At 37.1% G+C, this 27,167-nt stretch overlaps 1 protein-coding gene across 1 annotated transcript in view; it reads right to left on the bottom strand.

Annotated features, from left to right (window-relative positions):
- The window catches only part of PDE4B (phosphodiesterase 4B), a 435,709-nt gene extending 422,130 nt beyond the window's left edge, over window positions 1-13,579 (bottom strand). Inside the window, exons 1-2 of the mRNA XM_042952042.1 lie at window positions 13,538-13,579; window positions 6,568-6,806 (exon numbers count right to left, since the gene is read on the bottom strand). Coding sequence (XP_042807976.1) covers window positions 6,568-6,806; window positions 13,538-13,579 — 281 coding nt within the window. The remainder of the gene's footprint in view (window positions 1-6,567; window positions 6,807-13,537) is intronic.
- Window positions 13,580-27,167: the final 13,588 nt, after the last annotated feature.

The raw sequence follows: 27,167 nt of genomic DNA, 5'->3' as shown, positions 1-27,167 counted from the left end.
TTTTCACCTTATATCCCACCTCCTAGAACAGTACCTAGTACATTTTGTCCTCCTCTTGTGGTAAGGTCCCCTCCCTAAGAAATGAAAACAAAAACAAAAACAAAAAAAAAACCCTCAAGGCAACCAGGCTATACGCATACATGAAAACATCCCTCATGACCTTGTAACATAAGACCGCTTAATCAGACTGCATGTTTGTGTGTTACCATATACGGGACACAAAGAAATAGGAAATGTAAAAAAAACTATGCCATGTGGCATTTGGGGCTCAGTTTGGTATGAACCCAGCTGAGCTGTGCCGGCATGAATAAAGTTGCTTCCTGGAAAGAAAAGTCTTGAAGTCATGACTCTCTGTGCGAGAATCTTGCTACACTGACCATTTTCCTTGCCTTTGTTCTGACTCAGCCATCATCACCATTCACTTGGACATAAGCAGTGTCCTTCTAAATTACTTTTCTGTCTCCATTCCAATCTATCTTCCACACCGCCATTGAAGTAAACTGTTGAAAATAGAAACATTCTTCTTTTATTTCATTTCTGAAAGCCATTCAATAGCTTGCCAATATCCTCAGGATAATGGACCAGCAGAGCCTTCAAGGGCCTTGACAACCGCATCTCAGCACACTCACCCTGTTCTCCAGCCAAATAAAGCTGAATATAGTTCCTTCAGCATCCCATCCTCTTTGGCACTTTTATGTCTCTACACACATACTGTTCAAACCAGAAAAAACAGCCATTCACTCTTCTCCATTCCCACAGTAAGTTGTACATACTACCTCTGACATTATTTTGTGATTTTTAAATTTACATCTTCCTCTATTATGAGGCTATAACCACTAAAGGGAAGGGCAGAGACCATGTCTTGTTTCTCTTTCAGTTCTTGGCCATGAGTTAATCACAATACTTTTTTGTTGCTGTCTTAAATGACAAGTTTGAAGGAATAAAACACCATTACCTTGTATAAAACTAAGAAACCTGTTTTATCTGGGTATCTAGTATCCCCTGCTGGAAGCTGGGCTCCTTCTGCCCAAGAATTTATGGATATCAGGCTGAATAACACATAGGAATAACATCTAAGAAATAAAGTTTACTATTCACATAGTAAACAGCGAAAGAATTCCCCAAGGAGAAGACCTCAGGTTCTATCTAAAGAGAAACAAAGTTTAGAAGGAGGCGGAAAGTGATATAGTGTTTTATTATGGTTAAGGGGGTGGTTCCATATTTTCTTCTCTTTCCTAGATGTGAGGCAAAGGGGAGAGGTAGGGAATTGAAAGCTGTCAGCCATCAAACTTCAAAATCAATTCTTTCTGTATTATGAAGCCTTTTATTCCAATGATTATACTTTATTTGAAATCGTTTTTGTTTTTGCTTTACCTTAAGAAATAATGCCCACCTCACAGGGTTGTTGTGGAATTAAATTTAAATAAAAGAGGAGACGGAAAGGACATTGTATACTATGGTGTATCATAGTGAGAATACTATCTATTCTGTAAAGCCATACACCAATTATCATAATCCGAGAGACTAGATCCTAAGTACTTTCTACATGAAGCCTGCACTTCCTATATTCCAATATAATTTTGACCTGACTGATAAAATATATATGCAATGAAGTGTGGAGGGATGATGCTTGATTTTGTATATCATGGTCCATTATCTCACATACCTGCCATGGGGACCCAAGGGAAGGGGGCTTTGTGTATTGCTGACACGTAGATTGCAGTGCTCAATGCACAAGTCACAAACACAGTTTCTGTAGTCAAAGTAGTTGAGTGGGTGGTAAAACCTAGTGGGAGCTAAACAGATGTGCGTGTCATCAATTTCCCATCCTCATACCACCTTTTGTTGAATCTATGGCATTTGCATGCAGCATCTGTGGGCATTTTGATCTCTAAAATGGGGCTTTAGGCTCTATACTGGAGAAGCAGCTCAAAAATATAAAATATTTTTATTGAAAACCTCATCAGACTGTAAACTTGTGGCACAGAGTAGGAACAACAAAGCACATCCTGTGTTTCTGAGTCACCACCTCAGCAGACTGACCACTTTCCCCCTCTGTGATAAAGAGAATACTTGAAATGGCTTCCAGCCCTCCACACAGCAACAGGGAAATGGCACCACTCTCCCCAGTGGAGGTAAAAGTTGGGACAGTGAACATTAAGGATATTACACCTAAGTTAATAGATTCCCAATAGAATCATCCTGTTCACAACTGAAATATTTAGAGAAGCAAAGCACAGCCCTCAGGCAGACAGAGATGGGAGACAAGCAAACTGATATTTATAATCTTCTTTGAGAGCATGACAAAGGAGAAGCCAGGCCTTCTTAAGAAAAAGTGCGCCATGAGGAAAACCCTCAAACAAGAATCCTTGACTTTTTCATCTCGCAGCTTCTTCCTATCCAACTGAAAATTCACTTGACAATATTTCCATTGCATCATTAAGATATGAGCATTCTTTTTTCTTTTCTTTCTTTTTTTTTCTTTGAGAGAGAGAGAACACAAACAAGCACATGCTAGCAAGGGGAGGGGCAGACGAAGAGAAAGAGAGAAAGAATCTTAACCAGTCTCCATGCCCAAGGTGGGGCTCAACGCAGCGCTTGATGTAGGGCTTGATCTCACAACTGTGAAATCATGACGTGAGCCAAAATCAAGAGTCAGACACTTAACTGACTGAGCCACCCAGGCACTCCAAGATGTGAGCATTCTTAAAGCAGTACTATTATCTAATACCTGGGAATTCAATTGCTCCACAGGTCAGTTGGCGTGGCACAGAAAAAAGAAATACCACCAAATAAAAATTCATGCTTGGTGATCTGGAACTATGTATACCTTTGGTTGAAAGGAAAGTGGAAGGACCACTGACCTTATATTCAGCAAATGACCTAACCTCCTACTTCATTGAGAAAATCTAGGCCAGAATTCTCAAAATGTGGACCCCAGGTCAGTTCCAGAAGTTTCATCTGGGAACTTGTTAGAACTATGTATTCTAAGCCCTATCCCAGACTCTCAGCTCTAGGTTGGGGTCCACCAATCTGTTTTTCTTTTTTTTTTTTTTTTAATTTTATTTTTATTTTTTTTTTTTTTCACCAATCTGTTTTTCAATAAGCCTTCAAGGGGATTCTGATGCACTCTAATATTTGATAAACATTGATGGTAGAGATCTTTGGAAAAGAAGTTCTCCTAATTCTCTTCTTGTAATTTCCAATATATTCATTCTTTTCTGCCTTGGATTTACACATTTCAAAAGAAGAGATTTCTAATCTTGTCTGAAACTCATCTTTCCCCCTGTACCTTCCTTAGTATATTCAATACCAACTTTGCCCATCTCTCTTATCTTCAATGTCTCCCCATCTACTGGTCCCTTCCATTCAGCATAGGTAAGTCTCCACATTACAGCACTTCTCCTTCATTGAATCTTCTCCAATCAGCTTCCATTCTCTCTTTCCTCACTAATGAAAATATTGAGAGTGATATTTTATTGCTATCCTTTCTTCCTCGGCTCTAATTTATGATTTTTTAAAGTGTAAATCACACATGTTATCTTTAATTTTCATCACAACTCTGAAAACTAGGTATTATCTTTCCATTGTGTGTCCATTTGGGTTTCTGTGGGATGAAGAACCTTACCCAAAAGGTAATAGGATGCAAGTTCACTCAGTTGGACACAGGTCATTTATAATTTGTTCTTTCTCTATGGTAAATCAAACCACTGTCTTTATATTCCAGGCCTTTTGCCTTCAATGACGGCCAAGTTCTGTCATCAATGTGCTCTCTCCAAACAACAGCTAAATTTATATCAGGGTTTTTCTTTTTAACCTTATATACACTTGGCACTACCTTTCATTTGCATCACTCAAATTCCTTCACTGGCTTTAAAAATCTAATCTCTAGCACATGGCCCCTTATCTATGGCACATTTAGCACAACAACCAGGAGCTCAAGAGAAGTTTCACTCAGTTGTAACTGTCAAAGCAATACCAGAGTAGGAGTCATGTCCTAGAGATCTTTTTTAAGTCTAGGTCAGGAGTCATCAAACTGACTGGCAAGCCAAATCTAGCCTGCTACCTGTTTGTATAAATTAAGTGTTACTGGAACACGGCTACATTTATTCATCATGCATTATCTATGGCTACTTTCACACTATAACAGTAGTGTTGAATAGTCATGAAAAAGACTGCAAGGCCCACAAAGCCAAAAATATTAGCTGACCTTTCAACGAAAGTTTTCTCACCCCTGGTTTAGACATGGAGAATGATTCCATATTCTCAGTGCTCTAAGTGGTAAGTATAATTCTTTCCCACACATGGTCAGAGGCTGCATCCCTGACATCTGTGAACTTGCATCAAGTTGATGACAGTGATAGTTGGAGCTCGACTTCCTCACTTCTAATCAAATGTCTTTCAATCAGATTCCTCAGCCAGCAATTCTACCAGTGTGCAACTATGCATGTTCCAGTGAAAGCATTTTTAAGGAATATATAGCAATGCTTTTATACCCACAGTTAAAAATAAATGTAGAGTCAATGACTGATACTCTCTCATATATTAAAAAGTATCCAGGTAATTGAAATGAAAGACATGTTATGAATGAATTACTTAATATGTAGTGTTACTGACTGCACAACACAAACTCCCTGGATAATGGCTAAATCTTCCACTTCACTCTAAATTACTGGTACCCTGCATGAGGCTGCTGATAACTTAAGACATGGTTTCTAGTTTTCAAAAGGGTTTACTGGATAATATTCAAGGGGACAGAAACTAACATTTGTTGATAACCTAACATGTGCTTTTTACTAAGGTAGGTATCTTACAGAGGTTACTATATTTAATCCTCACAATAGCCCATGAGGTGAGTATTATTACTGTCGCTGTACAAACTAATACACTCAACTGACAGAGATAGACAATCATGTCCCAAATGTCAGGCAGGATTTGATACTTCTATGGGAAGGACAATTCCACAACTTTCAAGGTGTCCTTGAGTTAGATAAACTCAAAATTTACAAGGTACATTTTATCCAGATCATTATCCGATAAAGTATGTCATCAACACCTGCCAAAACCAGATCCGTGCTGTGCCAGTCATCACCCCCTTAGGTGCTGGACTGTGAGGAATTTACTTCTGGGAAAGAGTCTGGGATGCTAGAAGGGGCAATCAGAGAACTCAGGAAAGCATACATTTACCAACTGGTATGAAAGCATTTCAAAATTGTAACAACTGGTACAACTGTACCAGTGCCAACTTGCTGAAAAATAAATCTGTGGAATTCTTTACAACTCCAAATCTGCAATTCTGCAGAAGCATAACCAAGACTAATTACATGAGCTATGCGATTGAGTAAGCGATCCGGGAGTGATATGCCCATTTTAGTTCTCAATGATTGGCTATGACAATTCTAATGTTAATTCAGCTCAACAGAAGATGGTAAGTCAGTGCTTTACAAATTTTTAACCCGTTCTCCCTATGGTATGTTACCATGCTTCTCTATCTATCACATACAGACTGTCTGACGAACCATTTCATGCCAGTAACTATAATAGCTGGAGTCCCAGTGATCTAATTCTTAGTGTATTTGAGAACCAGCAACTAAAAAATGCCCTGCATTAGTCAATGGGTACATACTGGGCTACGCATCAGCACTATGGAAGCTCACCAAGTGGCAAGGGTATATGGCACAGCATAAAAACCAGATTTTAATGATACAATATTAGTCCTTCTCCTTGATAAATGATTTAAACAAAAAGTACACCATATTTTTAAGATCTAAAATTACATAAAATATAGAGAAAACACTTTTCATTGTAATGATAAAACCCCATGTTATGTAAGCAGGCCATTCTTGGAAAATATTTGAAAATTATGTAGAGGAAAAAATGAAAAAAACCAAAATGCTAATTATTAAATGCATGATGAAACACACATCTGAAGCAGCATCACCGTGCAATTTTAACCACAATTATAAGATTATATGTACTTGATTAACTTTTCAGCCCTAGATTCAGATAGCCTCATTTACAAATAGAGACTCTGCAAAATAGCCCAAGCATCTCTCTCTCAGAGTATAATGTTCATTCCTCTTTTGATTTATAACGAAGTGTTCTATTTCATACATAATCACAAACTGAGGTTAGTAAAACGGTATAATAATAAAAAGAAACTAGGGATAATTATATGTAGAGCAGAGCATAAAAATATCTCCTGTCATATATACATACATAATTCCCTTAGGTACTCTGATATGATTTTGCTTTTCTAAATGGAAACATATTGATGCACACTGAATAGTTATTTAAAAAAACTGATCATAGGCAGTAATTTTGTTTTCCCTTGACATTAATAAAAATGTATCTCATTCCTCCCTTGATAGGTTCCTTCCAATCTTAACAGGTTGAAAATCTCTCCACCGTTTAAAGGGCCTCATCTTGCTACCCAAAGGAAAACAAATTCTCAAAACGTCAATAGCCTCAGTTACTTCACAAATACCCAACATTTTAATAGCAGATTATGTTGGAATTATCAGAAAATAAAACTTAGAACTGACATTTAATTTTGAGACTACTCACCCCTCCTGGCTTACGGTTGTAATAGCGATGCTTGGGAGTGTCGTCAAAGGGAGCGTGGTAGGTCTGGAAATGCCATCTCCCTCGGGAGTCCTTGCCCTCTCACTCTGTCTTTGGGACAGGGGCGGTAACTGTAAGTTTCCTGAGCAACACCTTCTCCCTCTCCAGAGGTCGATCCCAAGTGTGTTACTAGAAGAACTGTAGGATTTACTCAAGCTACATTCAAGATAATCTTTCACATTCTGAAGGAACCACAGGGAGAGAAAAAAGAAGAAAAAGAGAATGAAATTCAAATCTCTAAAATGATGCACAGCGGAGTGAAATAAGAACCTAAATAATCCAGCTGTCACTCATAAAGTCCTGATTCGTGATCTCACAATCAGAACCTAACACTCACATTAAAAGCTTACGAGAAAACAAGAAGTGGGCAGGCTGGCTAACTTTCAACTTTTGGAATAAACTATCAGTTGCACATTCTTGGTGATTTTTAGGACAGTAGGTAATATTTACCAGTTATAGTATGTGGATCAGAGGGCTTTCTATCTTCTTTCTCTCTCTTAAATTTTTATTTCTTTTTTCCTTTCTTTCTCATTTTATTTTAACTTGCTAAAATGAAAACCTATCATTGAATATACATTGGAAATCAATGTTATCATTCTGCAACACAGGAGAAAACCACACTAGCTAAGGCATACCCTTTCTTGCTTAGGGTTTTAAAGTAAAAATATTTTCTATCTTAGGACAGAAAGATCTTGATAATTATGGAGAACTGACTTATTCCTGTTCCCATAAAAGATTTTCTCAGAGTTGAGATTTCTTTTTCTTTCTTTCCTTTTGTCTTTCTTTCCTTTCTTTCTTGCTTTCTCTTTTTTTTTTTTTTTTGTAAAATTATGTAAGAGCTCAGAGAAAGAAGAGTATACTTTATCCAGCCCTGAACTGAACTGCATGTGTTGAGTACATGCCCTAATGCTGACATAAATGAAGTACTTGTGAGGAGATAAAGACATTGTGCTATAACCACTGATAAGAGTTATTCGTCCTCCCTACATCTCTTGGTGACTGTAGGTCCTGGCACTGTTGGGAGTAGGAGCCCCAAATGAACTACTCCCTGATGTATCATTCATACCAGCTCAAAGACAGAAAATGTCATAGCAATGCAAATACCCATTGATAGCAACTTGGAGCTCAAAAGCTGCAACCATCACTCTCTTATCTTAATTAACATGGAATAATGGAGTCCTATCACCAGACCAAGGTGTCTCACCTGAACATCATTCTGTGGCCCTAAAAAGACAGGTTCTTCCCTGCTAGTCTTTCAGAATAGAGTTAGGAAAACCCGGGAATATATCTCCAAAGGCTTAAACAAACAAAAGTTCTTTATCTCCCATTCCACTCATCCCTATCCTAGTTCATACAAGAACAACTAACTCGAGTTTCAAGGTCTATCTTGATTGGTGCAACAAATATTTGTTGCATACCCATCATAGTTTTACACTGAGCTACTTAAGAAGGATACAACAGCAAATGGAAGCATAGTATCTATGCTCACAGAAACCTATATTCTAGTGATTTATGCTTATCTGATCCACACAAGACCACCTTTTGATGAAGGAAATTTGGGTATGAATAGGTCTGACAGTTTTCAGGGGCCCCACCCTCTACTTGAAATGGGATACCACGCCCATTTTCTTGTGCTTGACAGGAATACCATTTATTTGAAATTTAGTAGGACCACAATTCAACAAGAAAACAAAATATAATTTTCCAGAGTTTAAAATATTCTGGGATGTGTCAGCGTTTCACTATTTACTAACCAGTTATGTTAAATTCATTGTAGGCCTAGCACTTAGTGTAGTTACTGTGTGTGTATGTGTGTGTGTATGTATGTTTTACAAATTAGAGGCTGAGGGGAAAGCTTGGTATATATAAGGTTTTGTTTGTTTGTTTGTTTTTTCCTGAAAAGGCATAAAGATAAATTCATGAAACAGAATACACAAAGTCTTCCTGAAAAGACTCAAGAACAAACTAAAAGCCAGAACTCCTGACTATAAATCAGTCTTATTCCAAATATTCATGTAAAGAAAGTACTGGTTATCTGGAAGCAAGTCATAAGTATATACATTACCTGCTATGCAAGGGCATTTGTACCAGAGAACAGAAATAAGGACATTATTTAGTTAAACCACTAACCACTAGAGTCTCCTAATAAAGTTATTGGATAGTTTTCCCTTTTAGAAAAGGAAAAGTATTTTCAACTAGGTTTAATTGTAGTAAATGAACTAAATGGGTACTTGTTTTGTACTTGTTATTTGAAAGGTAACAAAGTCATACCTACCACAAAATGTATCCCACACTGACTTGCTAACAGGCTCAAATTTATGAATTTGAAGTCATTCCTTGAGTTAAAATAATTTGTTTTAAAAGACCCCAGTTAATGTGAAAATGCATTGCCACAAAAGAACATAATGGAGTGGCTTTTTAGAAATAACTTAAAATTGTGGGAACATTAATTAATATTGTTTTTATATAAGTGATGAATCACGGGACTCTACCCCCAAAACCAAGAACACACTGTATATACACTGTATATTAACTAACTTGACAATAAATCATATATATACATATATATAAATTTTTAATTAAAAAATTTTAAAAAATTAATATTGTTTTATAAACACTCATTAACCCATGTAGAGTTACTCCAACTCTACATTCACACTCATAATCTATATAGTAATCCCCCCAAATTGCCAATGTCCTCAAGGGAAAAATCTAATTCAGTCAGTTCTCAATTACTGAATTTGAGATCTTAGATTTATATTCCTATTTTAACTAGCATGATTCTGGCTGACTACACCACTCCTCAGATCAAAGATTTGGGGGAAAGAAACATTAATTTGAATGTTACTTCTGGAAATTACACATTTTTAAATGCATCATACTACCCCAAATTCACCCTATTATCTCTACAACTCCAAGGGGAATAACCCAGTTTGGGATTATCCTCATGCTCCTGGATAATCACAACTTAAGGAGTTCCAGTCCCATGTAGGGCTTTTAGGATTCCCTGCCTCCCTCTCTTTCTCTGCCCCCTCCCCCACTCACGCTCTGTCTCTCTCAAAATAAATAATGTGTCAACAAAGAAAGAAAAAACTAACCAAATTAGCAACACTGAAATGTCCAATTGAGGAATATCAGTTCCTAGGTAGTTACAACTTTGTTGCTGCTGCTGTTGTTTTATTTTGGCTTTGCTAGTCTATCCCAAGACATTTTTGGAGCTTGCTCCAATTTTGGAATTCTTCTGATTAAACTCCTGGTGAGGAAATGGGATTAGGTACCTCCAAGGACTTCTAGTGAGCTTGGGTACAATTCACTTTGGACTATAGGCCAGAGTTTTTCAAACCTTATGAAATGAGAAATGGAAAGTATGGGAAGTAACAAGTGACACTCAGTGACCCTATGAAAACTAAATGTCATGATGCTCCATGCCACAATAACAAAAGTAATTTTTCTTTGAAAAATGTATTTTAATCGCAGGCAATCACCATCACTTATGAGTAGTTTGCCCAGAGGTAAATAATATATTTTATATGTAAAATCAGCCCCTCTCTCTTTGTGTGTGTGTGTGTGTGTGTGTGTGTGTGTGTGTGTGTCTGTGTGCGCGCGCGCGTGTGTCACTCACACACATATTTCCTGGTTCTTCTTTCCTACCTCTTATCCATTTTCTCCTTTTCCCCTCTTCCCTAAACCAGCAACTCCCACCTATCTGAGCTATTCTTAATCCCTTTATTAATAATTAATTGCTCATGTTTAGTACCTGAACAGCATTAATTTATTCCTCACTTCTGATACTTAGTTCCCAAACACAAAGTACTTAATGCATACTGTTCCTGTGTCATTCATCATATAAAGTCTCCTATTAAAGTTATTTGTGTACTGTAATTATACAAACACAATAGTCATGGTTATGCATTTGCTTATTCTGACAGAGACAAACATAGTATTTTACATGCAGTAAAGACCTTTGCACATGTTGTTCTCTTTACCAGAAATGTTCTTCCCTCTGATCTTCAGAGGGCTCACACCTTCACAGCCCACATGGCCTCTCTGTCCGTACATCATCTTCTCCCGTTATTCCTCCATAAACATTCTATTCTCACCATCCAAGCATTCTTTGCCTGCTGACCAACTTCACTTTTCTGTATAGCTCTTATCATAGCTGAGATTATTTTATAATCTATCCATTGATTTCTCCATGCCTCTCTGGAATATAAGCTTCAAAGGGACATTAACACTATGCTCTTGAACCTAACAAGTGTTTGGCAGATAACAGGTGCTAAATTAAATGACTATTTAAATCACTAAATAAATGTTTGCTGAATTAAAATAAATAAAAATATGATAAAATATTTTTGACTTAAGGGTGAAAACTTATTTCAAGAGTGTGGTATATAAAATGTAAAACTGCAAAGTTCCTCTTGTTGTGAGGGAAGAAATAGTGTGTGTTAACATTCAGGATAAGCTCTGTACTCGAAGAGTCAAGGCGCATAGTGAAAAGTGCCAGGTCATCACTGTCCACTAGAAATAAGGTGCAAGCCACAAATGGGAGCCAAGTGTATAATTTTAAATTTTCTAGTAGCCACATTAAAAAGTAAAAAAGAAACAGGCCCAATCACTTTTTTTTAGTATAGTTCACATATAATGTTACATTATTTTCAGATGCAGGTGAAATTACTTTTAATAGTATACTCTACTTAAACTAGTATACCCTGAATATCATCATTTCAAAATGTAATCTATATAAAAAATTATTAATGAATTTTTTTACATTCTTTTATATTTGTACTATTATATATTCAAAATCCAAGATCTATTTTTACACTTACAGCACATTGCCATTCAGACTGGTGCTTAAGAGTCATATGTGGCTAGTGCATGTTGGACACTGCAAATTAGGTAATAATTATCCACTCTGGTAGGTTTAATATTCTTTGAGTGTGCTTTTCTTTTTTGCACGTTCTTATATGCAACAATCTCCATCTTTTGTCTTTTGACTGTGGCAACCGACTGCCTCAAGGGAGGACTGGGATTATTACTGTAAGGAAAGAATCATTGTCCATCTTTTATAGACAGAATGCATTGCTTTGTTTTATTCTTCAAAAAAATAGAATCTTGGAGCACACAGTATACAAATAGTATTAAAAGACAATCCCAAGGTGGGTTTTTTTGTGTGTTTTTATTTGTTTTTAAGAAAAATGATTTCTGAACTCCCAAAGTGTCCCTTTAGATGTCCAGAGTAGAGCATGGAAGTCTGAACATCACTTTTTACCATGGGTACTGAGAACTTAGAATATGAGTTAAGGGAAGTTCCCTTGTAGTCAAGGAGCAGAGAAGGGGGAAATAAAGAAAGGAAATATTATCACAGGTGATGAAACTAGAACACTAACCAAGAGTAGAAATTGCAATGGCGAAAAGGTATGTTTTGGTGGGCAAGAGCCTTACAGCACAGCTAAGTCTCCTTCTGCATCTGTGGGTCCAAGAAGTTCCCACAAGCACCTACAGGGACACAGAAAGAAGCTGAGAATTAGCTTCTGCTAGCCTGCTATGGGATTTGCTTCAACATGTGGCAAAGGGACCAGAAGTCCATGGGGTAAGCAGCCCCAAGGTAAGTGTAGGACAGAAAGCAAAGCTTTTAAACAAACAGAGTCCCCGCTGAGAGGAGTTCACGCAGTGGGGGAGAAGGTCAAACTCACAGTGCACTAAGAAGGTATACTGCCCAGGCTGAAAGCAGTCATCACTTCATACACCTGTCACATGCTTAATCAGCAATGGACCAAGGACAGAGACTTGACACCCAAGACCTGGGAAAATGAGCTGTTCCTCAACTGAACAATAGTGGATGTTAGTGGAAAGGGGACCATACAAGACAAGGACAATACCACACATCTTTTACCATAATGTTAATTAACGCTAAGTCCCTTTGCCCAATGCCATGGGCAAGGGAAGAAGTAAGAACGGGGAGAAATCCTGAAAGGGCATTTACCCAAAAGACAGACTTTTACAGTAATTGGCAGATTCAAGTTCCTTACAGCCCGTCCCCCATCTGTTGAAACAGGAGCTTAACCACAAGACGAGGTATTACAGAAAGCAAGGAAAAATACTTTTTTTTCCTACCTCCCTCCTTTCCTTCTGCACATCATATTAGTTGGCATATGATTTTTAACTCAATTATAATCAGAAACTGAGTAAAACCTGGACAATTAAAGTCACACTAACAGGAGACTGGGCAATTGAAAGCAAAGGAGATAATTAATCTCAGCCGCCCATGATGCAAAGTTATGAAATGGTAAGTTTACAGACTTCTTCAGATAACCTGGAGCAGGGTTTCTGAAAGAATGAATGTATCTAGTCACCCTGGGATCTTGTTAAAATACAGTCTGATTTGTTGGTCTAAGATGTGGCTTAAGACTCTGCATTTCTAATAAACACCCAGGCAATGCTAATGCCACTGCTCTGAGGATCACATTTGAGTAGCCAAGATCTACAGGATGCATACATCACAGGCTTCTTACAAGCAGTTGTCAAAGACCCCACCATAGGAGGTGACTCTCAAAGATTAGCTGTGCCTGAGTAATGATGGGTAAGAAAGTCATCAGGAAACTGATCATGCAAGCAGTGTAGAAAGAGGAGTTTGCAAGAGTTGGAATGTAGGCATCCATCAGAGATTGGGGGTTTTGTGAATTCAACCATGAAGCTGAGCCCATCTCCAAGCTGCAGAGAGGGCAGTGTTCCTGTTGTCTACTTTGCAGAATTCTGGGACCAGGTGCTGGCAATGTCTGGGTCACAGGAATAATTAGTGACAAAGTGGTGCTGTTAAATAGCCTAGCCTGCCCTTTGAATAAAATTATAGACTGACTTCATTGAGCAGACAAAAAGTGGATAGAATCGAGCAACTCTGACTTTTAGAACTTACATCATCAGCCGTCACTGCCATCACACTCCTGCTTTTCTTCATTATAGAGGTGAAAAATATCCCCTCTTAGAATGTCTCTTATCCGGCACAGTTTTGCTGACAATTTTTAAGACCTACAGGGAAAAAAAAAAGAGATACACACACACAAAAAGAGCTCAGTACCCTTAGTTGAATACAAATACGTGGCTTATTTGTATTCTCCAAACTAACTTTTGAGTGTATATAATGTATGTGTATAAGTAAATATCATAATTTTCCAAGCCAATTAATCTGAAATGTGGAAAAAGAGGTTCACAAAATACAAAAATCCAAGAAATCAGTGCAAAGCTTCTCAGAAGGAGAGAAAAGAATAGAGGGTAACACTTAGGCTACCAAATAATCCATGATCATTAACAATATAGAAATAATATGTGTTTGTGAAGGGCTTTATACTTTCTCATACAATGTTTCATTTAACCTCCATAACAATCTGTGGGATTATTTTCATTTTTTTCCTAATGAGGGAACAAATCATCAGAAAAATAATTGAGTCAAGGTAACACAGCTTAAAACATGGCAGATTTAGAATTTAAGGAACATAAGGCTTTGATATTATGGTCAAAAAAAGAAAAGGAAAGAAAAACAAACCAATACAGAAAATATACATGACAAAAAAATATCTTAATTTCAATTTTACCATCAGTTTAAACCTCTCATATGTATAAACACATAAGCAAGTATTTACCACAGAAAATTTTAGCAATGGATAGTTACAGCTACAATTCCCTGGTTTAAATCACACAAACCTGGCCATTTGGAAGAAGAAACACTGTAGTTTATGATATTTGTTTTGTGTAGATCATTAAGCCACTTCAGAAACAAAGAACCTCAATTAACATTATCAAAATTTAAGGGTACACCCTGGTTTGCAACTCCAAAGAAAAACTAACCTCTCGTTTTGAAAACCCAGGCTTTCAAAAAAGGCCCAATTTAAAGTTCAGGCATTCAATAGTCTATAAGAGAATATAAAGAATTCTGTTTGCAGAATTGAACTGGAAAAGATACACTATAGAAATCATTGAATCCAAGAAGCGTTAGTCCATATGGTGGTCTTTCAAAATCTTGGTAAAAAAAAATGTCCCGCATCATTGCTGACTTCAAGAAGCTCCTACATTTTTTCACTCTGTACATTTAAACTCTTAATACATGCCTGATTGAAAAGTCTGCTTCTCGAACATGAAGATATATATAGATTAAGAGCGTGATGGAATTGTAGCTATGTGACTAGGAATACTAAGTAGTGGCATTGTACCATCACCCAGGAAACCAGGGTTGAATTTCTAACACATAATTTGACTATATTATGCAGAAGTCGGCAGCAGAAGTGACAGAGTGGATAAGAGAGTGGGGGAAGGAGAAACTTTGCCTTTGTAAGTGTTCTGGGAGAGAATCCCATAGGTTTTTCAGGGGGTTGATTCAATATGCCAAGGAAAAGAATTTCCTCACATACACCAAGGAATTATTGCAGTTATTGAACTTTTAGAATGCTGGCCAAACAGGAGTAGCCAGAATTTAGAGCTTTTACTCAAAGTTTCCTTGACACATAACAAAAGTAGACAAAAACAAACATATTTTATCACAGAGTGATCTTTAATCTCAAGTGCTTCTATAAGGTAGAATCCGGAAAAAATAAAAGCTTATACTCCTAAGTTTAAAAAAAAACCAAGATTCAAGATTTAAGTTTTATATTCAGGATACAGAATTAGATGTACCCAATTATTATAATTCTGTAAAAATAAAAGCATAGAAAAATACTAAAGTAAAGCTGTGTAACATGGTAACAGTGGACATCATATAAGGGTTATAAGGTTTTTCTTTCCTTTCCATATTTCCCAAATTTCTTGTGATGTATTATTTTATGATCCAAAAATTGATTTTATACATATTTTATATATTATATATAGTATATATTATAATATGCACTATATAATAATATGTCATATATATTAATATATGTATTTTATATATACACATAAAATAAGAACCCACAAAATACATAAGAATGTTAACTTATTTTTATTTTTTATTTATTTTTTATTTTTTAAAAAAAAATTTTTTTCCACGTTTTTTATTTATTTTTGGGACAGAGAGAGACAGAGCATGAACGGGGGAGGGGCAGAGAGAGAGGGAGACACAGAATCGGAAACAGGCTCCAGGCTCCGAGCCATCAGCCCAGAGCCTGACGCGGGGCTCGAACTCACAGACCGCGAGATCGTGACCTGGCTGAAGTCGGACGCTTAACCGACTGCGCCACCCAGGCGCCCTGACTTATTTTTAAAGTTACTTTATTTCTACAAAACTTACTGTGCCATATATTTGGGGGGACATCTTGTGGGGAGGTAAAGGATATCTACTTATCTGGGATGAAGAAACTAAGAAACAGTTATAGGCTAGGATCTGTTAAGTCTTAGGCTGTAGGCAGTTGATAAATTATGTGGTCTCTTAAATATCTATTTGGAAAGTGTCAACTGAATTTTCACAGTTAACAAAATACATGCAGTATCATGTCATATCATGGTGCAAAATGAAACACACATGACTGTAAGTTTAGCATCTGGACTGTCAAGATGCAAATGTTATTTGCAGTCAATTTCAAAACAAAATCATAATTAGTAGAGTGTGGGTCTGGAAAGAAAATAAGAATACCAAAGTGATCTCTAACAAATTGCTTCACATACCAAATTAGTAGGAAAAATCTATGAAGCAAAATTTACTTTCTATCCTACATCCATTTTGCTTGGTAGGAATTGCACTTAAAAATAGGTGCAACTGGAGTAGAAATCTCCAGGCTATCTTCAGCAGGCAGGGACAATGATCAAGTTTCCCCAGCAGAAATGAAGACCTTAACTATACCTTCTCAGACTTGTGCAAAGTATGACAGAATCCAAATGAAGCTAAATGTGTACTTAGGTTGCTTCCATATCTTGGCTAGTGTAAATAAAGCTGCAATAGGGGCACCTGGGTGACTCAGTTGGTTAAGTGTCTAACTCGATTTCATCTCAGCTCAAGATTTTGTGGTTCGTTGAGTTTGAGCCCCGCATTGGGCTCTATGCCTGCTTGGGATTCTCTCTCTCCCACTCTCTTTGCCCCTTCCCTGCTTGCTCTCTCTATCTCTCAAAATAAATAAATAAACATTTAAAAAAATAATAATGCTGTAATAAACATAGGGTCCACTGATAGACAAATGAATAAGGAAGATGTGGTGTATATAGATGATAGAATATTATGCAGCCATTTAAAAAAGGGTTAGATCTTGCCATTCGCAACAACATGGACGGACCTGGAGGGTATTACGCTAAGTGAGATAAGTCACACTGAGAAAGACAAAGCCATATGATTTCACTCTTGTGTGGAATCTAAAAAACAAAACAAATGAATAAAAAAACAAGTAGAATTAGATCTGTAAGTACAGAGAACAAACCAACGGTTGCCCAAGAGAAGGAGGGTGCAGGAATGGGTAAAATGGGTGAAGGGGAGTGAGAGATATAGGATTTCAGGTATGAAATGAATAAGTCATGGGAACAAAGACACAGCATAGAATATATAGTCAATGATATAATAGCATTGTATGTGTGACAGCTACACTTATGATGAGATAGCATAACATATAGAGAAGTTGAATCACTATGTTGTACACATGAAGCTAATGTAACATCGTGTATCAACTATACTCAAATAAAATAATGATTTTTAAAAAATGAAGTTCAGGGATACCTGGGTGGTTCAGTCAGTTGAGCATCCAACTCTTGATTTCGGCTCAGGTCATGATCCCAGCGTCATGGGATCAAACCCACTCTGGGCTCTGCACTGAGGATGGAGCCTGCTTAAGATTCTCTCTCTCTCCCTCTGCTCCTCTCCCCCACTGGCTCTCTCTCTCTAAAATAAATCTAATAAAGAAATAGAAAGGAAGAAAGGAAGGAAGGAAGGAAGGAAGGAAGGAAGGAAGGAAGGAAGGAAGCTCAAAGCAAATATGGCCCTCAAAACTTCTACTTTGAAAGGAAAAATTTACACGTATTAAATGTGTACTTAGTAGTTGTTCAAAAATATTTGTAAAGCTAATAAATCAAAGAATATAATTGAACGTAAAGTCATACGTGTAAATAAAACTCTTCTTTGAAATAAAGAAATAGTTGGTGTTGGGTTTCAGGGAAGGCTTTGGGAAGGAAATGAGGATTCTTTTTAGCCTTAAATAACAAGTAGAATTTGTTAATTCTGGGGATAATTAAGAACAACATGGTGTGCAAAAATATGGAAAGGAATTTAATATACTAAGGGTGTGAAAGATGCCATGCTAAGGAAATTTATGACAGGAAGAAAACAAAATGTTCCAGGGTAACATCAGTAGATCATCTGGCAAGCAAGAGTACTTTTAAGAGGTCTAAGCCATGGAAATAAATTTATATTTTATGACACTTTGAGTGTGAGAGCTTATTGGATACATTTATGTGCCTCTAACTGAGAGGATGACCTGGTTAGGAAAAAGCAGGATCTCAAATTACAAGGCAGTTTTCCAAATGTTATATATTAAAAATATTTTACTTTTATATTCAGAAATAAAACACAATATCTGTTATATAAAACAAGAAAAACGAGAAGAGAGATGTTTTCTGGATACTCTTCATTTTCCAATCGAGATTCACCCCTCCACCTTTTCCATCCTGTGCTCTTGGAGGCTGGTGCTCTGGGACTATTGTCCATGGGCTCTCTAGCCCTCTGACTCCTGGGTGTGTTCAGCCAATGGGAAGCAGAGGCAGTAGATGGGAGGCAAGAAGAAAGAGGGATTTCTCCTGCTGGCTATGGCATAGCAGTGGCTACAGTCTTCTACCCTACGTCAGAGCTCTGTAGGCACGTGTCTTCTAAGTTCCCTTGGTTCCATTAACTACTATTTCCACTTGACCTTCAGATGTAGGACTGTGGCTAGCCTTGTGGTGCTTCATCCTTGCCTGTCTGCTTATTCTCAGCCCTGACCACATAGTAAATAGTATGTAAATAGTACCTCCATTAAATAGATCTCTCTTTCATCCCATTGAAAGTGCAATCTATTTCCTGCTAGGACCCTGACAACAGATTTGATCCAAAAACTTTACAAAGCTAGAGGGCAATTTTAAAATATGCCTCCTCAGTGCCTAGTACAGTGATGAACACAAAGCAAGTTCTCAATAAATAATTGCTCAAAGAATGAATGAGTAAATGGGAGTTCTAAAATGGCTTTATGGGGGCGCCTGGGTGGCTCGGTCGGTTAAGCGGCCGACTTCAGCTCAGGTCATGATCTCGTGGTCCGTGAGTTCGAGCCCTGCGTCGGGCTCTGTGCTGACAGCTCAGAGCCTGGAGCCTGTTTCAGATTCTGTGTCTCCCTCTCTCTGACCCTCCCCTATTCATGCTCTGTCTCTCCCTGTCTCAAAAATAAATAAAACGTTAAAAAAAAATTTTTAAAAATTAAAAAAAATAAAATGGCTTTATGGCTTTTAGAAAGGTCAGCAGGCATTATCTCAAGTGGCTTTTGTGGGGCAGAAATACTTTTCTGTCATTACTCTTTTTTTTTAAGTTTATGTTTATTTATTTTGAGAGAGAGAGAGAGAGAACGAGCAGGGGAGGGGCAGAGAGAGAGAGAAACAGAATCCAAGCAGGCTCCACACTGTCATCACAGAGCCCGATGTGGGGCTTGAACACATGAACTGTGAAATCATGACCTGAGCCGAAACCAAGAGTCAGATGTTTAACAGACTGAGTCACCCAGGCACTCCTGGCATCACTCTTTGATGGTAATAGTGATTCTATTTGGGAGATCTGAGAAATGTTGTAATATGTTAATATTATATTATTTTATAGTATTATAGTATTATTATATAATAGCACATAATATAATTTAACACATTATATATAATATATATTTTATACCCGGGCACCTGGGTGGCTCAGGTCATGATCTCACAGCTCCTGGGTTCAAGCCCCATGTCAGGCTCTGTGCTGACAGCTCGGAGCCTAGATCCTGCTTCGGATCTGTGTCTCCCTCTCTCTCTGCCCCTAACCCACTTGCATTCTGTCTCTGTCTTTCTCAAATGTAAATAAACATTTTTTTCTTATTTTAAAAATAATATTTATTGTATACAATTATATGTAATATATATAATACATTTTATACATTATATATTATATAATACAAATTACATATTACACACACACACACACACACAATACATATACATAGGAGAATAGGGGTTGTACAAACCATTTTATTGCTGATTGTTAGTGTCAGTTGCCTTTCATTTAGGCTCACATAGATTGAGAAACTATGCCAGTTTAAGCAAATACATGATTTCAAACATGTCTCATAAGAGCAGCCAACCAAATGAGATGGGCACAAGAATAATGACAGGTGAGGAAATCAAGTCTTGGAACAGCAATGAAGTATGCCCAAAGTCACACTCATGTTGGTTCAGACCAGAAAATTTTGCTTCTAAAACCAAGCCTTAACCTATCCCTATGCAGCTGATTGGGTCTTATTCACATCTTTTCAAGTTAGACATGAATGAAATGATTTTTATTTCATTTCTGATGATGGAAATACAAGTTAAGTTGATCAGTTTTCTGGAACCATGCTCCCTGATCATGTAAGGACAAAAAGAAGTACTTTTTAAAAGATACTGAAGTTTTTAACTGCCTCCAATTTAAGGCAAATGTAGATAAGAAGTCAAGTTCTCTTAATTTGAGATTATTCTTCCATTACCCATTATTCTTCCTATCAATGAGTAGGAAAGGTCCTACTCATTGAGTTTGTTCTCAATACATAGAATACCATATGTTTTATTAAAACAAAATATTTCTAAGAATTTCTAAGGTGATGAGTAAGTATGATGACTATAAATTACACTTCTGGCACATTTTAATAGATTTCCTATGGTTTTTGTATTTTACCACCTAAAAGATGCTTTTAAACATATACTATTCTTTCATAACATTCTCTTATGTTCAAGATTACAGTGTTCATATAATTTCACCTTTCCTTCTTCCTCCTTTCTCTACAGAGATTTGAAAGCTAAAATGAGGAGAAGGACGCTGGCCGCTATAGCACTAGTGTGAATTTCTCTTTTCATAGGTTATAGCTATTGATACTAGTAATCCCTTGCTGATAAAAATTTCAATGAATAATGGTAATCACTCTAAAAGCCTACATCATGGATACGTGCTAGGCCAAACCATGAAGAAATGAGAAAAATAAGAGTAATATTTAGAGTTTTTAAGCAAGCTTTTTTTTTTTCCAATTTAAAGATTGCCCTTTATGCTGAGATGTTGTTCAAAAAGTTTGGTTTTGATTTCTGTGTAACTGATTCATTGAACATTCTGAACTCAGTAGAGCCCAGATACGTCATGGTTTTAATTTTTCTCTAACCACTGCTTTCCATCTGCAATGTCACATCCATTTCCTCTTCCTTAACATCAGTTCAGACTGAGTCCATTACTACAACTCATAACTGCTTTAAATGACGTCTCCTTCTCCTTTCCTTGCTCAATGGCCTGTAGAGCCACTTCAGTGGCCAGTGTTTAGGAATCGGAGTGTGAAGATGGAAGGTCTACTCTTTTATTCCTCTTCCCTCCCCGCTCTTTAGGTTCCAATTTCTTTCACATTGCAGCAGAGAAGAATTAATTAAAAGGAGCAAAAGTCTTTTTACTTAGCAGAGCATTTAGTTATAGTCTGTCATTGCACTCAAGTGCTGAATGAAGTACTGACAAGATGGCTAAGGCCACAGTGCACTTGATCCAGAATAAGCTCCAGCATCCTTGTGGCACCAAATGGTGAGGGCATAGGGTGCTCTGCTGCGATCTCTTCCTCCTGCCCAGCTGTCTCTCCCCATTTCTCTTTCTCTCTTGCTCAAGAAGTCACATAGAGCAGATCGGAATGTATTCTGCATAAGTGACCAATGGAGAAATGAGATACTACGTCAGTCACTTATTAATGTCTTTCAGCCCCAAGCCAATCATTCTAAACTCTGTTCTGTAATGCTGGGGCTGAGACTTTGCAAACTACATTTATACATTCTCTTCACAGCTGGCTTCCTTTAAGTGCTGACAATGGGAGTCAGTAGGAGGAGGATGGAAGAGAATTGGAGAAAAGAGACTTTCTTCCTCATTCCAAGAGTAGAGACTACTTTGGCACTCCCTTCTGGCAGACCCAGAACCACTGGCACAATACCCCCCATCAAATATCTACTCACTCTTCAGAGTGACCCCTTGGTGGTTCTAGCTCCTATGGGAGTGAACCCTCTTTTGCATGCCTAGATCTCATAACACCATTTCCCCCCTTGACTAGGAACGGAGGCTGCTTCACTATTCTTTGGGTTACCTGGCTGACCCCTTTTGTTCATCATCCAATACTTGTGTAATCAATTTCTTGTATTAAATCCCTTTTGTTTTGTTTTCCTAATTAGAATCTAAGGGATACAGAAGCTAAGCTTCCTTTTATGGAAGATATCCCTGATTTCTACCTGATAGATACCCTGATTTCTGAAAGTAGTTTTTCATCTTCAGTAGGCCAATAACACTTCTCCAAAACTTCTCCACATCCATCGTTTCCCCACCCAGACTGGTTATATGAGCACTGGGAGGTTGTTGGAGTAATGGTAGGTATCAGAACCCATCTGCTACCTGTCTCAAGGAGTTGACTGACCACTTTTGTATATAGCTCTCCATAGAGAATGTCAAATATTTTGATGGCTTTAGTCCTCTATTTTGGATTATAGTTGCCATTTGTAGATTAACAGTAAAAGCACTACTCATCATTCTTTCAGATGTTAAAATTTCTTTCCATGAAATGATGATAATGTAATAGGGCAAAAGCATTTCTTTCTTTTGTTTCTCAATGGCCTCACCTAAGAAAAATTAAACTTTGGCAACTCTATCAGTCTCCTAATTCTTTGAAATTTTTACTGAGTCATAAAGTACAAATATCTAAGATCCTTTGTACTAAACCAATTAGTGTTTGAATTTTTAATAATAACCAGGATAAAGTCTAGCATCTAATGTAGTATGCATTTGGGGAAGAAATGCTGGACAAAGAGGAGTCTGAATTGTTATCTCCTTCCAGACACCCATAACCACCTCACTATAGTAATCCACTGTGAAAATTAATAAAGGGAAACCTCAGTAAAAAGGATTTAGGAGGCCAAAGTGGGAACATATCACTCAAATGTCAATTATAGGAAGATTGTCAATTATAGACTCCAACAGAAGAATTATTACCAAGAAAGAATCATTAATTACAAGTTCCCATAGGGAAAGATGTGCATTTCATCTCCTACAAGAAATTGGCTACCCCTGCAACTCATCCAGTGAGAAACAGCCTTAACTCCTGCTTTTCTCCAATGGACTTGCATTTAAAACAACCCCTCCCAACTTCCTCCTTTGTCTCCATAAAATAACATTCCTCTCCCTTGTTTGACTTGCTTATGGTTTTGCCATAGCTTGCATGTCCTGAATTGCAGTTCTCTGCTGTTTCCAAATTTTTGCAGATAAAATAGCTTTTAATTTTAAGGTTAACACTGCCTAGCTCTGGGCCTTTGATGTCTTCAATCATCAAGAGGTTGCATTATAATTATCCATAAACTTTATGAATCTAATGAAATTCTAGGAAACAAGTGGAAGAAAACAAAACCTATAGAAATAAATTCTCTAGAGTCAACAAATAGATTAACATTTCCAGAATTCATATGTAAAGAATAAAGTATACATACATACATACATAAAGTATAAAACTAATCTCTTGAGTCTGCATCTACTGGTCTCATCACACTTTCAGAAACTTAGGACTACTGCACTCAATTACAATTGCTTTTGGATTTGACTATAGGGAAGATAAACAGAGGAGACAATGTGCCTCCTCTTAAAAATTGTTGTAGTGGGATGAAAATAATGGAGAGCAGACAAATTTGAGAAAAAAAATGTGTATGTAATAAGAAAAGACATTTTCCATGTAAAACTTCTTAAGACATAAGCACCCAACAGTTAGACATAAGCATTTCTGGGAGAGAAAATCAGTTTGTTTAAATAGGCAAAAAAGCATCAAGGACTTTTGAGATAAAAATTAGAAAGTATTAAGAATTAATATGAACTTAAATCATTAGCTTAACCTGAGAGAATAATAAGTAACAAAGAGATAATGGAATTCTTTTAATAGTCATCAGACTGCAAAGTAGCTAGGCTAAATGCTGCCCTGAGTAAAATGTGTCTCCTGAACAACCATTTAAAATCAACTTCTACTATAAAATGTGTTCTCGGTAAATTACTAATAGGATACAAACTTGAAATCAGTACACATGTTGACAGAAAAGAAAAAATTCTTAGTGTACAATTTGTTTGGATGAATGTTATTAATTTCCCACACTAACAGAACAGAGAGAAAGTGACAAACTATTCCCATGTTTCTACTTATATAAATAATGCCTTAATGGTCTTCCACAAGATGACGGCGTAGGAAGATCCTGAACTCCTCCTCGCCCAGGCACACATAAATCAACAACTACATATGGATCATATGCTTCTGAAAAATACCTAAAATCTAGATGCACCGTTTCTTCACAACAAAGGATAAGAAGACCATCCCCACAGCGTGAGGGTCTAGCTTCCAAACAGCCTGAAACTAGGAGCTAAATGACTTCCTTGACTTTAAAGGGCCCACGGTCTTGTCTTCAGAAGGATGAATAAATGATTCCTCATTCTACAATACCTACGGTGTCCTTGGTATGTGTTAGGTTCACAGCACAGTGGGTTCATTAGGTGAACAAATGAGTGAAGGTCACCTCTACAGGCAAAAATTATAAGGAAAGCTTCACAGAGGAGGTAACAGTTCTTTTATAAAGTACTATAACTAAAGAACAAAGAAAGGAGCCTTACTCCTCTCCCTCTATCTATTCTCCAAACTGATCTTCTAAAAATCCAGAATTCCTTATATTACTTTCCTGATCTACATTCTTCATGGCTTCTTGTTACATTTAGGATAATCCAAAACCCTAATATTATATACAAGTCCCTACAGATCTGGTCTTTTCTTTGCCTTTTCAGCCTCACCTTCTTATGTTGGCTTCCACTGGCTTCCCTACCTAATCCCGTATCACTGTGCCCTTGATCTCATTTTTCTTTAGCCAAATTGCATTTGGGGTTTATCCAACACGCCTCCCTTGCCTCAGGACTTTTTCTGCACTGTAACACTTCTTCAGTTTTGCCTGGCTAACTCATTCCTCAGACTTCAGCTTAAATATCTTTTTCCCAGAAAAGCTTTTACTGACTTACCCCGCTTGTCACAAGGTCTTGCCATGTCATTACTTTTTTCTTATTCATGGCATTTATTGTAATTATATATTTATTTTTAAGGATGCACAGTTTTGTACCACTCAGAAGCTCACAGTGAATATTGCTAGTCATTATATTCCCTGTGTTGAACAATACTTACTAAAAAAATGTTTGAATAAAATATATATGCCCTATGCTTCTCCCTAAAACACTAGAAGTATGACAATCCAAAAGCAGAAGATAGGAGGCAGCAAGAGATAGAACCAGAATGCCTGACAAACTACCAATATCACCTAACAAATAACCAATATTGATAGAATATATATTCTTACTCAGAGGTCAGGGATCCAGATCTCAGTGGGCATATGTGTAAGAATACTAATAGCTTTGTGGTAAGCACTATTCTATAGTCCCTGAATATATTACCGCATATAATCCTCACAACTAGCTTGGTCTCCATTGCACAGGTTAAGAATTCTGAAGCATTGAAAGGGTAAATGACTCGTCCAAGCACACTCATGTAAGAAAGGACAGAGACAAGATTCACACACAGCACTGTGCCTGCAGAGTTCATGCAATTAACCATTATCCTCCACTGTCTCTTGAAAGAGGCAAACAAGCATTGTTTCTCAAAGAACAAGAGCAAATCAAGATGAGTCAGGACCATGATACAGAGGATAAGTAGGAATAAAAGTAGAATTTCAGGACAAGAAAGGAACCAGATAATTTTTTAAATAATGAAGCAAAAAAAAAAAAAAGATTCTATTGTTTTCAGAACATATGGAGCCTATGAAAAGCTACTCTTTTATGTAATCTCATACAGATTTAAAATAAATTGGAAAACTTAGACTATGTGTATAAAACATAACTAAAAAGGCATACTAATTTGCGTCTGTTTTCTCTTACACTTGAACAAGAATTCACAAGTATTTTCTTTTTCTGAGTTGTCTTTGCTTCAATATCTAAAATTATTTTAAGTTAATACAGAAGACTCTTGATTTTCATTCACAAGGGCTACATCCCCAGGCTTTTAAAAATTGTCCAGCAATATAATGCTTTTCAAACATGTCTCATGGGACATGTGGGAGATAGACAGGATTTTGATCAATGTCTTCTTTTTAGGCCCAAAGATCCCAGACACCAATCATCAATTTACTTGTTTTCTTTACTTGGGGAGAAGACTGAAATCATAAAGTGCAACAGTTCATTATTATTTTGAGCAAAAAAACACACAGAACTTCTGTGTGCTCCTTTCTCAGAAATATAAATACTACATCATTATAGACTTCCTATGAGGAAAGTCCAAAAAATGAGGAAGCTTACCAGTACCTCAAATGAATTAATGATATTACACTTGCTGATTTTACTGAATTAATTGGGTATTAATTCTGCCAACGATTACTGCCCACTTAGAAGCAGACACCCAATTCAGAGCCAATCTGTCCTGAACCCCCTAAGAGGTCAGGGATCCAGATCTCGGTGGGCATATGAAAAAAAATCTCACAAGCAGAAGTCTGAAACTAATTTGGTGACACCAGAGTGCTGTGTAATATTGTTTTGATATAGCAGAAAAGAACATAAGGAAACATGTGTTATTGGTCTCCAAGTATCTTTATATTCAGAAACTGTAATTTCCTTGCTTATATTTAAATTCTTTTTTTAATTTTTATTTATTTATTTTGGGAGAGAAAGAGAGAGCATGAGCAGGGAAGGGGCAGAGAGAGGGAGAGAGAGAGAATCCCAAGCAGGCTCCGTGCTGTCAGCACAGAGCCTGACATGGGGCTCAATCCCACTAACCCTGAGATCATGACCTGAGCCAAATCAAGAGTTGGACACTCAACCAACTGAGCCACCCAGATGCCCATCTTGTTTATTTTTAAAGATGTAGAATTAAAAAAAAAAAAGATGTAGAATTAGGCCTCACCCTAAGAATGGACTCACTCATGAATTTGAAAAACATTTGGCACATCTGACATATAAGAGGTCAGAGAACGGAAGAAGCAGGAATTAGAGGACAAAGACGCTTTACAGCCACAAAATCTCAATTTTTATCTATTTCACATTCTGAGGCTCTTTGAAGATTTTATTTGACAAGATGTTCTACCCCTTAAAAAGAAAAGCTTGAAAACCACTACAGTATTCCCTATGATACTCCCATAAAATGCCTTAGAACAGTGTTTTCAAAACTTTATTCAAGTACCATCTTTGTAACTTTTGCCATGTGTGATTCTCTAAACTTGCAGATGAAATAAAGAGCCCTATAAATACTGACTTGGCATTCACTTAGTGAGTAGCATAACTCATATTA

Source organism: Panthera leo, chromosome C1 (assembly GCF_018350215.1).
Source record: "Panthera leo isolate Ple1 chromosome C1, P.leo_Ple1_pat1.1, whole genome shotgun sequence".
Classification (NCBI taxonomy): Eukaryota; Metazoa; Chordata; class Mammalia; order Carnivora; family Felidae; genus Panthera; species Panthera leo.
This window is presented reverse-complemented; position numbering and strand designations above follow the sequence as displayed.